We start from the raw sequence: 13,344 nt of genomic DNA, 5'->3' as shown, positions 1-13,344 counted from the left end.
TTAAAAATTAAATTCCTATAAATGGTTAAAAACATAAATTTAGTGATTTGAATTTTAGAATTAGTTGTTTTGCTTTAGAAAAATATATATCTAAAGCCTCTTTAGTAGTACAATCTAGAAATATTTTATAAATAATCTGGTACATTATCCATAGTTTCAAACATTTTTAAAAATACTTATTTACAGAAGTAAAGATGACTCAGAACCATCTGGAGAAGAAACAGTAGAAAGGACAAGAAAGCCAAGTCTTTCTGAAAAGAGAAATAATCCATCAAAATGGGATGGCTCTTCAATGTAAGTTGTCTACTTGCTCATGATACCATTTTCGTAGAATGGGGAAAGATAAGGCAGGGTTAACAGTATTAATTTTAGTCAAAGTACTAAAAGACTTGTCAAATTGTTAAATTTAGGGTAAAAAAACAAATTTTGCATGGTGTACAAGAATTATGCCTCCACGTGTAAGAGTTCAGTGTTAGGAACTTGGCCCTGGAGTCAGATGGCCTAGGCAAGTTCATCCATTATTGAACACCAGTTTCTTTATCTAGAAGATAGGAATGATAATGGTAGCACCTGTGGCATTGTTTTGTCATGATTAAATAACTAGCACATGTAAAATGCTAAGTGTAGTGTCTAACACAGTTAACTATTTTCTTTTTTTTTTTTTTCCACAGTTAACTATTTTCAAAGACCTATGATACAATAATCTTATGGGTGTTTCTAAAAATAGTTTAAATTTCAATATAGCAAAAGTCCAGGGTATGGTGAGAAGTATGTGACATAGGTATATACACACATATCATGCTCTACCCCAAAAATAACATTTTTGTTTCTACTGTAGGAATAGAAGTTGCCTTACTCAATTGAAAGAATGAGATAAATACTCAAATGTTCTTGTTAATAGTTAAGAAATGCTATGGTGATGATCTGAAAATTAGGTGTCTGTCTCAGGCATTATTTAACTCTAAATCATTTCTCTAATTCTAAAAATTATTGGGGGTGGGGATGGGGGCAAATTGTAGTACAAACCAAGACAGCAGGTCACATTAGGTAGCTTCTTACAAGGCAGTGTTGGTGGCAGATCAAGGATTTGATTGGTATTGTTGGCAAAGGAGTGTTTCTAATAACAGATTGTTGCTATTACCAAATATTGACTTTGTATTTTCCTTATAGTTATGACACAATAGCTTCCTGGGCAACAAATCTCAAGACTTCCATCAGAAAAGCTAATAAGGCACTCTGGCTTTCTGTTGCATTCATTGTATTGTTTGCAGCTCTGATGAGCTTCCTCACAGGACGATTTTTCCAGAAGTCTGTGGATGCTGCTCCCACACCAGATGGGGACTCCTGGATGTCTTTAGAACAAATCTTGTGGCCATTTACTAGACTCCAACACAATGGACCACCACCAGTGTGACCAGAGCACATCTCAATGTGTGTGTCTTCATTTTTAAAGTTTCAGTATCTGAACTTTGTAAATTAGTCATTTTTAGCTGGGAAATTATAGCATAGAACCAGAGGGTCTCAGAAGGACTGCAAGATATTTTACATTCCCTCTTTCTGTGATTTCCTCCCAAATAAAATATAATGGGGAGGAAGCCTACCTATGATCTTTTAATGAGCTTTTTGAGGCGATCTTACATGTTGTTTGTTAAAATTTATTGAAATAAAGAACCATTCAAATCTTCATACAGTGAAAAATGAAAGTATTCATGGGAAAAACAACCCCACTTTTTAAAAAATAACATTTGAGTATAAAATGCTGACTAGATTTTAATAACCTACTGGAAATATATCAACTCATTACATTTTATTGAATAACCTGATTTTTTTTTCTCCAAACTGCTTGATTCTTCATACTGAACAAAATTTACCATTGGGGATTAAGAGTAGCTGAGTAATCTCGTCGAGAGTAGCATATAGCATACAGAATCAATAAACTGGCATTTGGAGCTCCTAATTTTCTCCATTGCTTCTTTGGAAGCAAAATCCTTAACCAGGTGATACAGAGTAGAATGAAACTCTGTTTCTTCTTTAAGAGCTTCAGAGAATGTTTCACTGTTTTCATTGATTTTGAGCCTCTGTGCTCTGTCACCACTAAACATTAAAAGGGTCCAGTTAGGATCCTGAACAAGTTCTTCTTCAGTAAGGTGTTCCCTCAGCTAAAGAAAAAGAAAATTAGAGAAATCCATTAATAGTTCTCCTATTAGGTATTTTAGCAGAGTGTAATTTGAACTAAGTCCCCCAACTTCCTAATGTAAAAGAAACATTCTTAGTGTCCCATTTCTTAAACCATGTGTTTATAGACCTTATCAAAATGTATTCATTCAACAGAGATAGTGTTGAAATGCTATCATGTGCCAGGTATTATTCTAGGTTCTGGGGATATAACAAAGAAAACCAAACAAGTAGCAACTGCAACAATAAACCCTATCCTCAAGGAGCTTACATTCAAAATACACAAGTAAATATGGTGGCTCACTTATGCTAGAACATTCATCAGTCAGCATTTAGAATTTGATAAGATACCTTTGTTATCAGGCAGTAAATGTGCCAGAAAGTTAAACTGGAGGCCTACCCATCTCTGAGGAAAACGTTTGTGAATCATAGATATATTCACATTAAACGCTTCCATTTGTTCTTGTGTTGAGGTAAAGAGAGATAAGGACATTAAAGTTAAGAGGGTTTGACACCATACTGGGCAATGAAGGCATGATCTTTACATAGTTCGGCTTTACATTTTTGACAAAATAAAAGTGAAGTTTGAAAACTATTTTGGATGTTAATTTTTTTCACCTTTTCAAGAGGAGAAACTATGCCCTACATTCATTTAGCTTTTGAGTACCTTATCTTCTTTTGGAGGACAAAGTTTTATGGGTTTTTGCATACTCTACCTTAACTATAACTTTTTTTGAACCACATTCTACATTCCACTTGCTCCAACCAAATGCAAAAGCAGAAGTTAGCAGGGCCAGTTGTCGATAAGCTTTAATTTCTACCAAGGGTTCCTGTCAATATAAAAACAAATACAATTGATCATAGAGCTTCACAACAAGCCTCTCTTCCATCTTTGGCCTCCTACAGTCGCTTCTCAGTACAGAAAAATCCATTTAAAATGTAATATGACCGCCCGGTCAGGACAAGGCAATGGTGTTGCCTTTCAGAAGAGAAACCAAGGTCCAAACAATGACTGACAAGGCGTCTGATGTCCTGCCACATACACCCCATGATCTATCATCTCCTTTTCTTCTTCCTTTGCTTTCTTCACTTGGCCTAATTCCCCACCTTCAAGTTTTGCTTAGCTCTTGCCTTCTCATTGAGCGCCCCCTCCTCCAACACCCTGTTTGCCATCGTATGCCGCCCTAGCCCCATGATTCCTGACCTGCACTTTTTTCTGTAGCACTTAGCACCTTTTGACATACTAAACTATAAACATAAAAAGTAAGATGATTTTTGCTTTCCTCTGCTAGAATGTAAGCTCCACAATGGCAGGGACCTTTATTCACTAATGGATCCTAAGCACCTATGACAATGCCTAGAATATAAATGTTTAGAAAAAAAATTCTTGGATATTCTGCAATGACTAGTACACTACATTCAGCATTTGTAGAGTGGCAACTGAGTGCGTAAAGCCAAGGTGTTTTTTTCTTGCACATATGTACACTGTACTCACATTTTCCAATGTTATAGGTCTACCTGTATTGTCATATCTGATATATGATAAACCTGTTCTTGAGTACAGAACTCTTCTGCCTAAAACATTTCTCCTGATTAGAACCTTCTTTGTCTTCGTTTATATAGCCTATTTATTAAATGTCTACTGATTTAAGGAAGACATTAAATCTAGAAGTGCTAGAAGAATGCTAGGTAATGAAAAAGCAGTCCCCATCCTCAAGGAGCACACAGTTTAACATGGAAGAATCTTATTTAACTAAAGCCTAATGGGTAACATGAAGCAGTATGCAGATGGGGAGCCTCTGCCAAGAAGCAGAAGGAAGTGGGTTCTGTATCAGTGCGTTTAATTTTGCCTGATTTGTCATGTTTGGGCAAATGTTGAGTCATTTCCTGTTTTAAGAAATCTTACATATGTCCAGCCTGGAAGAAGGAAGAAAACATACAAAATGCAGAACTGGCCAGCTGTGGACAATGCTCCATTTGTGATATGAAGATCATACTACAGGCTTACTCTTTTGGGAAAGATTATTACACTTGAGACAACCCTGGGTTTCTGGTCTTGCCCTTTATTCCCTCCTTTCTAACTATAATCCTGTACATGTGGATATAGAAAACCTGCAACTTACCTTAAGATTTACGTAAAATTTAGTACTTGCTAACATTCTAACTGTCCATTACATTAAATCTGGAAAGATTTGCTCTTACCTTACGATTTATAACAACATAAAAATGAGAGTGTCCAGTAGGAAAGATATTCAATCCAGTTTCTTTCAAAGCAAGAATAAAAGAAATAGGAGTCATCCATCTTCCTTCCAAAGTAGAGGAGTGTTTCTTGTTATCTACTTTGACTGATGCTAACATGCAGAGGTTTTCCTAATCTCAAGAAGAAGAAAGAAGCTGTTATGAATTATTGCTTCGTTATTCCATTTCCAGACTTGACGTTCTTTATAACATTTGTTTTTTAGCCCTATATCATTCTGCATTGAGAAGAATGCAGGACAGCTATGTTTTAAGACAGCTCCGAGCTTCGCCACAAAGTCTCCTTGTTACCTCACCCAATCGGTCAACCTTTTTTGGGCTTTATTTGAACAATCGAGGGACTAACGTTTCAGGTGTCCTCCCATCTTATAAGTTATGATCTAAGAACACTGATGATGGTCATATTGAATTACAATAGCCATTCGATAGCTATTCATGTTGCAACTTTTAAGGATATATATATTTTTTTTACACATATAAGACTTAATGCAAAATTATCTGGTTTTAAACTCTGCAAAGTGGCAATCTGAAGGTGTACAGAGTTCACATCTCTCTCTTCCAGTTTTGAGGAAGAAGCCTCTTGAGAGTGGATCAAAAACTCTCGAAGTCATATTACAACCGGGCTTGTAGCTTCATTAATTGGTCTATTTCTACTAACCTTAGGGTTCAAAATTGCATCTCATTTATTACATGTTATTACCGATCCAATTACTATTTCATTTAGAATTTTTGTTTTATTTTGTTTAGAAATTGTGGCTCAGTCAGTTAAGCAACTGACTCTTGATTTAGGCTCAGGTCATGGGTTTGAGCCCTGTGACCAGCTCCGCGCTGACAGTGCCTGCTTGGGATTCTCTCTCCCTCTCTCTCAAAATAAACTTTAAATAAACTTTAATTAAACATTAGGAAAAAAGGTTAAAAAATTATGGGTCAAAGTATATTTTAAATATATTTATAAAAGACATTTCAAAATGTAAATCACCAACGATGGATTGCTTCGACATGCTGTCCTCAAAGAGGCTTACCTCTTTCATATGACTTACTATAACTGTGACTTACCTTAATTTGTATTTGTATCTCAGTAAATACCGTAGTCACAGTCAAAAGTACTTTATTCACATCAAGTGGTCTGAGTTCCCATGACTGGAATGGCATGTTAATATGAGTATCTTGAATCAAGGTAACAGGGCCAAAAGTTTCTAGGCTGAATGTTATAAGTCTTTCTTCTGATTGGTAAAGGACATTGCTGATGCCATCAGTCTGCCAGTGTTTACCTTCACAATAAGAAAGTCACAGATTCATTTTTTTCTACACAAAAATAAGATGAATGAAACCACCCAAGGACAAGACACCCTTCTTGTCTACAGGATCAAGTCCAAACTCCTCAGCATGGTATGTAACCCCTTCAGAATGAAGACCCATGTTTCTGGCTTCATCCCTTGTACTTCCTTCACTTGTTTTTAGCTACACTTTTTTTTTTTTTTTGGCTCTCTCCCAACAATATCATACACCTCTGAGCCTCTAAGCACATGCAGTTCTATCTTCCTAGAGCACTTAATCTTACAGAGAACCTCTCTTCATTTAAAACAAAACAAAACACAACTTTAAAACTCACTTGTGGTAAGCATATAATTACTTTTAGTAAATACACCCAGTTGTGCAACCAGTACCACAATCCAGTTGACAACACTATTATCCTCCCCATAAGATCTTTCTTGTCCATTTTATAGTTAATTACTCCCATTCTCACCTCCAGCCACAGGAAGTTTATTTACTTCCTGTCTCTAAAGATTTGCCTTTTCTGAACTTTTCATATAAATACAATCCTGTGATAGGTGGTCTTTTGTGTCTCTTACAACTTAATAATAAAACACAACCCAATTTAAAAATGGGCAAAATATCTGAATAAACGTTTCACCAAAGAACATCTATTAAAGGATAATACACACATTAAAAAAGATGCTCACCATTATCAGTTATTAGGGAAATACAAATTAAATCACTGAAATACCACTTCATGCTCACTAGAATGATTAGAATCAGAAAGATAAATAATCACAAATGTTGGCAAGGATATGAAAAGTGGGAAACCTCATATAATGCCGGCAGGCATGTAAAATGGTACAGTTACTCTGAAAAACAATTTGACAGTTTCTTAAAAAGTTAAACCAATTTACCATTCAACCCAGCAATTCCATCCCTAGGTATATACTCAAGAAAAAGGAAAACCTACGTCTACACAAACACTGGCATGTCAGTACCCTCTTAGTCTCTTAAGGCCCGGTTCAATATTCCATACCATGACAAGCCTTCCTTAATGCTCCAGGTGGACACACTGTTCTTCTCCGTAACACTTTTAGCTATTACAATAGCACCTTACTACATCGTATTTGTGGCTTTGCATTGTCTGCCTCTCCTACAACTTTGAAAATTTCTAGAGGAAGGAATTATGTCTCCTTTATTCTATATTTCTTCTTGTGTAGCGCAATTATGGAACACATGAGTCATTCCCTTCTTAGAATGCCCTCTCCATCTCCACATGGCTTTCTCCTCACATGGAGGGTTCCACTATTTTTGACTCTTAAATTCAATATGCCAAATCCAATTATATGGATAAAATAAGTTATTCATAATTCTTTTGGTTTTTACATTAACAAAATTACCTTGTACAGGCAAAAATTATGTATGACCTCTAAATAAACTCCCCATATTTGTAGCATTTCCTGGAAAAAAGTTTCCCCACGGGAAGAATTATCAGAGTTGTATATTGCTATCTAATTAGTATAGTAAAAGTCAAATTTTACTTCCCTGAATCACGTGGAGTAACTGCCTAATTCTACTTTAGTGTGAATAATTTTTAATGTCATAAATATTTAAGGAATATTCCATTAAAGGAAAAGTGAAACTCATAAAGCAACATGAAGGGAAAAAATTACCTAACTGTTCATTTTGATATGTTTTATTATTTAATGTATTGACAGACATATACTGTTTTTAATACTGTTTATATTCTATTTCTAGAATATAAATACCTTGTGGCTATGTCTACACAACCAAAGTGTGGATTACTGTAGCAATCGTAAAAAAGTTTAAACTACATAATATTTATCCTTCTTGGCAGAGAAATTCCTAAATGCTCTCCTCCTATAACTGAATAGATTAACTACTAGCTCTGTGCCTTTGTGATCGTATCTGTTCCCAACCTGTCACCAAGTAAATACTTACACAAATAGATGAATGTAAATTAATTCACATTAAAAGTAAAGTTCTATACCTTTTATCCAGCAGCCTCAAAACTGCATACATTAATTCACAAGATCAAGACCTTTCAAAGTTTAGCCAACCCACCCCAAATAAGGTATTTGTTAATGATCAGTGAATCATCAGCTTGTATTTTCTCCTGGTGCTTCTGATTTTATTGATATTTATTTCACATTTTGAATAAGCAATAATTTCCCATGGTTCAAAAATCAAAAGTTATAAAGAGGCATAAAGTGGCTGTTTTCCTGTCTCAGATTTCCCAATGGCCAATTCCCCATCTCCAATACTTGTTTGTAATAAGATTTGTAATTTATAAGTTATTAACATTAAAATAAATTTTAATCACCCTAATCTGAATTATATAGTCATTTAAAAAAATGTAGGTTTTTCATTTTTTTGTTTTCAATGTGTTGTACTATTTTGATATTTTTGGTTTTTTTAAAACATAATTACATAACTGTAAGTAACTGTTCAGAAATTATGGCAGATATAAATACTTCAAGAACAGTTACAAAACTCAATAAATAAACTCCAATCCCTGTTCATTTCCATCAAGAGCAAACAAAGACCCTAGAATTGCCATAGAAATGTGTAAGATTAGAAACTGGGAGTGTAGACACTGTATTTCCTGTTTTAAGGAGTCATGTTATACCACTTTTCATTACATAATTAACAAAGTGAATTAAGGTATTGCTGTACCTTCAGCATCCCACCTTGCAACCATAGGATCCTCAAAAAAGATTACATTCTCCTGAACTTCAAGCGTGACCTCTATGGGTGGGAAAGCATTTTCTGTTTCAAAGTCTTCTGTACTTTCTGGAGGATATATATATTTCTGCAGTCCTTCTTTGAGTATCTTTTAAAAATGGCCCAAAATAACATCAAATTAGAAGCTGACTAGTAACAAAGATGTAAATACTGCTGAATAAGCTATATAGTTTTTTTTTTAATATTTGTTTTTTGAGAGACAGAGACAGAGTACAAACAGGGGAGGGACAGAGAGAGCAAGAGGGAGACACAGAATCTGAAGCAGGCTCCAGGCTCTGAGCAGTCAGTGCAGAGCCTGATGTGGGGCTCCAACTGACAAACCATGAGATCATGACCTGAGCCAAAGTCAGACATTTAACTGACTGAGCCTCCCAGGTGGCCCTATATAATTATTCTTAGTAAGTACTGAAGATTGGTCTCATTTAATTATAGACTAACAAAAAGTCACAACAAAGTTAAAAGATAATGGTTGAGGGGGAAAAAATCACTAAATTTGAATTACAGAATTTAACCTATGCTGGGACTTACTCATCATTTTATTCCTCCAAGTAATTCTACAAAACATATATTTAATGGAGAAGATAACTGGGACTTAGAGAAATCACATAATTTGCCAAAGATTACAAAATGACTTCAAGGAGGTGCCACAACTGAGAAACAGAGCTACAGGACCCCAAATCCCATATTCTAATACATTGGTTAGGGCGTGTATGTGAAGAGAGAAAGGAGTATAAGCAAAATTTGGGAAGTGTAGAAATGAATGGATAAAAGTAAATTAAAAATCATCAGGCAGGTACACCTTAAACAATGTAATATGTCAATTACATCTCAATAAAGCTGGGGAGAGAAAGTAAATTAAACCAACAGCAGATTTCTCTGGGAAGAAGGAGGTTTGTTCATTATTTGAACGGAGCAGAAAAGGATCTAGGGAAGAAGGGGTGGGGAAGATTAAGAATGGTACAAAATAGAGGAAAAAACTGGATGGGTAAAAATTCTAGACAAGGTGGAAGAGTACTGAAAAGAGACTTGAATAAAAGCAAGAAGACCTCTTTGTTGGCAGAGAGAAAAACAAGTATAAAGGCGTATACTTCAGGCTCAAGGAGAAAATGTGGAATGGTGGTATCAGGATATCAACAAAATTCAAGAACAGATCCTTGAATAAATTCTTGAAAACCCCAACTCTGGCTGGGACCTTCCCATGGATAAAGAGGATTTTTTTTTTAATGTTTGAGAGAGAGTGTGTGTGCACATGGGGGTGGGGCAGAGAAAGAGGGAGAGAGAGAATCCCAAGCAAGCTTTATGCTGTCAGTGCAGGGCTCCGACCCAGGGCTCGAACTCATGACCATGAGATCGTGACTGGAGCTGAAATAAAGAGTTGGACGCCTAACCAACTGGGCCACCCAGGAGCCCTCAATAAAGAGTTTTGAAGGCCTACCTTCACCAAAAGGATGTCTTTCTTGGACCCCACCCCATTGTCTTTCAAGTATCCCTTAAGTAGGAAAAGCTGATTCAAATAGATTCTTCAAAGTAGCTACAAACCAGATTATCTCCCCCAGGTATGGTCTAATAACTGCATTCTCATTTGCGGGGAGAACGGAAAAGGAATAGCAATATCACCCTGAAGAGGGAAAAAATTAGTTTGGGGACATGAAAAAAATCATACTCTTTTAGGTGTAAAGCACAGCTATATGTATGGTACATGCACAAATATATTGTATACCTCTGGTATTAAAATTTCATGGGGGGGGATGGTTAGGAAAAAAAATGTCTACAAAGGCTCTTTAGAGGGGTGATAGTGGAAACAAAAATAAAAGCTGAGAAATACCACTCTAATATGGGAATGCACCAAGGTCCTTAATGGGTAGGGCTGTGTGTGAGAAATGCCTGGTAGTCTATGTACATGATGTGCTAGAGCAGAGAGAGAAAGAGGTGGACAGACAGAGAAAAAGAGAGCTAAGGGGATGAGGGAGGGAGGGAGGGGGAAAGAAAGGCTGGAGAGCAAGGAGGGAAGGAGGAGCGGATTATGACAATATAACAGGGTTATTTGGGACACAAGCACCATGAAATAAAATAAACCAAGTCAATACCAAGGCAAATGTTAGTAGTTATTAAAACAGGAAGAACTCCTTCAAAAATGATCTAACAACTGCTGTCATTAGCATCCTTACTAAAAGTGTGGAACATGCATCAGCAACATTGGCATCACCTGGATCTGTGCTTCTTAAACTTAAATGGGCATATGAATCACCTGAGGGTCTTCTTAAAATGCAGACTCAGTAGATCTGAGGCGAAGAACCAAATTATGCATTTTTAACAAGTTTCTAGGTGATGCTGATGCTGCTGGTGCATGGACCACACTTTATACATCAAGGATCCAGACCAGTGGTTCTCAAACTTCAAAGTGTGTTTTACTAAAACAGATTTCCGGGCTTCACCTCCAGACTTTCTGATTCAGTAAGACTAAAATGGGACCCATGCATTTGTGTTTCTAGAAAATTCCCAGAATGATGCCAATGCTTCTGATCAAGGGACATGTTGGAAGCCACTGTAAAGTTAAATGAGTACACGTGGCTGTCTTACCCTTACAATGAGAGTAGCGATAGAGCTGGTATGCACACAAAGCTGAAAATATTTACCACTTGGCCCTTTACAGAAAAAGTTTGCCAGCATCTTAAATAAACTATCATTAAGTCCAAATTGGCACAATCTAAACGTAGTGCTATAGGTTTACAATTAACACGTATGATTTATAGTTTTAAAATCTGCATTATTTGGGGCGCCTGGGTGGCGCAGTCGGTTAAGCGTCCGACTTCAGCCAGGTCACGATCTCGCGGTCCGTGAGTTCGAGCCCCGCGTCAGGCTCTGGGCTGACGGCTCGGAGTCTGGAGCCTGTTTCCGATTCTGTGTCTCCCTCTCTCTCTGCCCCTCCCCCGTTCATGCTCTGTCTCTCTCTGTCCCAAAAATAAATAAAAAAACGTTGAAAAAAAAAATTAAAATCTGCATTATTTTAGAATCCTTTCCTTTAGTATCTGATTCAAATTTTATAAATTCAAGACAGTTTAAAATTAGTTTTTTTCCTTTATGCTTGCTTAATAGGGTTAAAGTTCATTAGCTGTTAGATCATTTAAGATAAAAGTGTGAGAAATTATTTCACTCATAAATTTGATTTGAAATCAACCTACTTCCACAATCATCCAGCCTTTCATTGGTTTACACTGTGGTGGAAGTTCGAAAATATCCAAGTGGTACACTCCACCCAGGGTTGTGAATTGGCATAAATCAACCTCATTGTCTTCACAGAAACATGGCTTTTCATTAGCATTCTCTATCAGCAACAACTGTGCTAAAATTAACCAGATTAATTCAGTTTCTAAATAGATCATAACATTTTGGTATTAGGAGGGAAAGGAAAAAATTCTGATGCTGGAAACGAAGTTTTTATTTAGCTACTAAAACTTCAAAAAGTGGTTAATTCAAAACTATTCACAAAGCTAACTTTCAAAGTGGGAATAGGCATGTATAATGGTTAAGATACAGAGGAGGGCTCCATTTATATTTTATATGCCAACATTTTAAGAATTTGTATATAATAAGCATATGTTACTATTAACATAACTAAAAATATATTGTAGAGGAGGAAAAATAATTTTCCCTCTACTCTTCTGAGTTCTCAGCTGAAACCTCTAGAATGAAGACAGATTAACAAGAGAAAAAAAAACATTCATTTATTAATATTATACCTCCTGTATATATGGGAGATACCCAGGGAAAAATGAGTAACCTACAGAGGTGGCTCAGAACTCTGGCTTTATAGAGCATCTGCAACCAAGAACAACAAATTTGTGGAGAAATGACGAGCTAAAGGAAAGCTTTAGGTTTTAGGTTTTCTGAGTTTTAGGTTTCTGAGGATAGAGGAAAGGACTAGTTAGTAAAGTTTGTTATGTAGATTCCTCTAGGCCCTTTTCCAGGCTGATAGGGTGTGAAGTTTTCTCTGGGGATTAACCATTGTTCTTCCTGGAAGAGAGGGAAGAAGGGACACCTTTGAAAATTTATGTCCTGGTTTGAGGCAGATAGGGTGAGGGTAAGAAGCCTTTCTTGCAACTGCATCTTTTCAGTTTCTCTCAACTCAAAATATCCTTATGCTGAAATGACATATTTTGGGGTGACATATTCTGTCACCTTCATCGTAAAATATCAAAAAGTGGCTTAACACAACATTTGATAACTGATAAATGTCTTAAAATTGGACATTATGGGGCTAAAAATCTGAAAGAAGAAAATAAAATGGGAAAAAAAAATTTTGGTACATATATTAAAGCTACTTTTTTTTCAACAAAAATAAGCCCAGCTCATAAAAAAAAGGGGGGGGTGCATAGAGGCTTAAAAGTGAAAAAAACCGTATTGGCTAATCCCTTCTGTTTAGATATTTTACAGGAAAATTCTATAATTCCATAATTCTCAGTGCAAAATCAAGGGAATATTTTAAGTCACATGTCATGAGGACCATTCCCACCTGTCACCCAAAATCTTTCAATGTAGTACGATGGATAAGGGAAATCAGATCACTTATAGGTGGTGGATCTGATTCCACCCTTAACTAGCTGTATGACCTTATTGCAAGATATGCTAATTAACATGTCTTCTCTCCCCTTCCTCTACAAAAGAGGAAGACAAAATGCAGACTTAAAATTTTAAATGTATCTAATTAATCATCCATTTACCTAAAAAGAAACAAAGAATACTGTATCCAAATTTAAACATTTGTGATATATATTATTTGGGGATCACCATGTAGAAAACCTCAGTATTATTGACAGATATTCACGAATTGATTATAGTATCCTATCTCTAACAGGAAAACTACCTCCTCAGGGTTATAGAAAAGTT

The 13,344-nt window shown here is 36.0% G+C and overlaps 2 protein-coding genes across 11 annotated transcripts in view; one reads left to right on the top strand and one right to left on the bottom strand.

Moving 5' to 3' along the window:
* IRAG2 (inositol 1,4,5-triphosphate receptor associated 2) overlaps positions 1 to 1,686 on the top strand; it is a 129,340-nt gene extending 127,654 nt beyond the window's left edge. For both annotated transcript variants that reach the window (XM_053895276.1, XM_019452244.2), the window contains 2 exons: positions 187 to 294; positions 1,171 to 1,686. In XM_053895276.1, coding sequence (XP_053751251.1) covers positions 187 to 294; positions 1,171 to 1,414 — 352 coding nt within the window. In that variant the 3' untranslated portion in view covers positions 1,415 to 1,686. The remainder of the gene's footprint in view (positions 1 to 186; positions 295 to 1,170) is intronic.
* The window catches only part of DNAI7 (dynein axonemal intermediate chain 7), a 76,570-nt gene that overhangs the window by 4,154 nt on the left and 59,072 nt on the right, over positions 1 to 13,344 (bottom strand). For 6 of the 9 annotated variants that reach the window (XM_019452234.2, XM_019452233.2, XM_019452237.2 and 3 more), the window contains 6 exons: positions 11,640 to 11,800; positions 8,389 to 8,545; positions 5,488 to 5,702; positions 4,378 to 4,545; positions 2,892 to 3,005; positions 1,635 to 2,159 (listed from right to left, as the gene is read on the bottom strand). In XM_019452234.2, the coding sequence (XP_019307779.1) occupies positions 1,881 to 2,159; positions 2,892 to 3,005; positions 4,378 to 4,545; positions 5,488 to 5,702; positions 8,389 to 8,545; positions 11,640 to 11,800 (1,094 nt within the window). In that variant the 3' untranslated portion in view covers positions 1,635 to 1,880. Of the gene's footprint in view, positions 1 to 1,634; positions 2,160 to 2,891; positions 3,006 to 4,377; positions 4,546 to 5,487; positions 5,703 to 8,388; positions 8,546 to 11,639; positions 11,801 to 13,344 lie in introns of those variants that run through there. The other 3 variants (XM_019452241.2, XM_019452238.2, XM_019452242.2) reach the window with 3 other exon arrangements.

The sequence above is a fragment of the Panthera pardus genome, unplaced genomic scaffold (genome assembly GCF_024362965.1).
Source record: "Panthera pardus isolate Hobbes unplaced genomic scaffold, ASM2436296v1 HiC_scaffold_6, whole genome shotgun sequence".
NCBI classification, from domain to species: domain Eukaryota; kingdom Metazoa; phylum Chordata; class Mammalia; order Carnivora; family Felidae; genus Panthera; species Panthera pardus.
The sequence above is the reverse complement of the archived record's forward strand: the minus strand, read 5'-3'. Positions and strand labels throughout refer to the sequence as shown.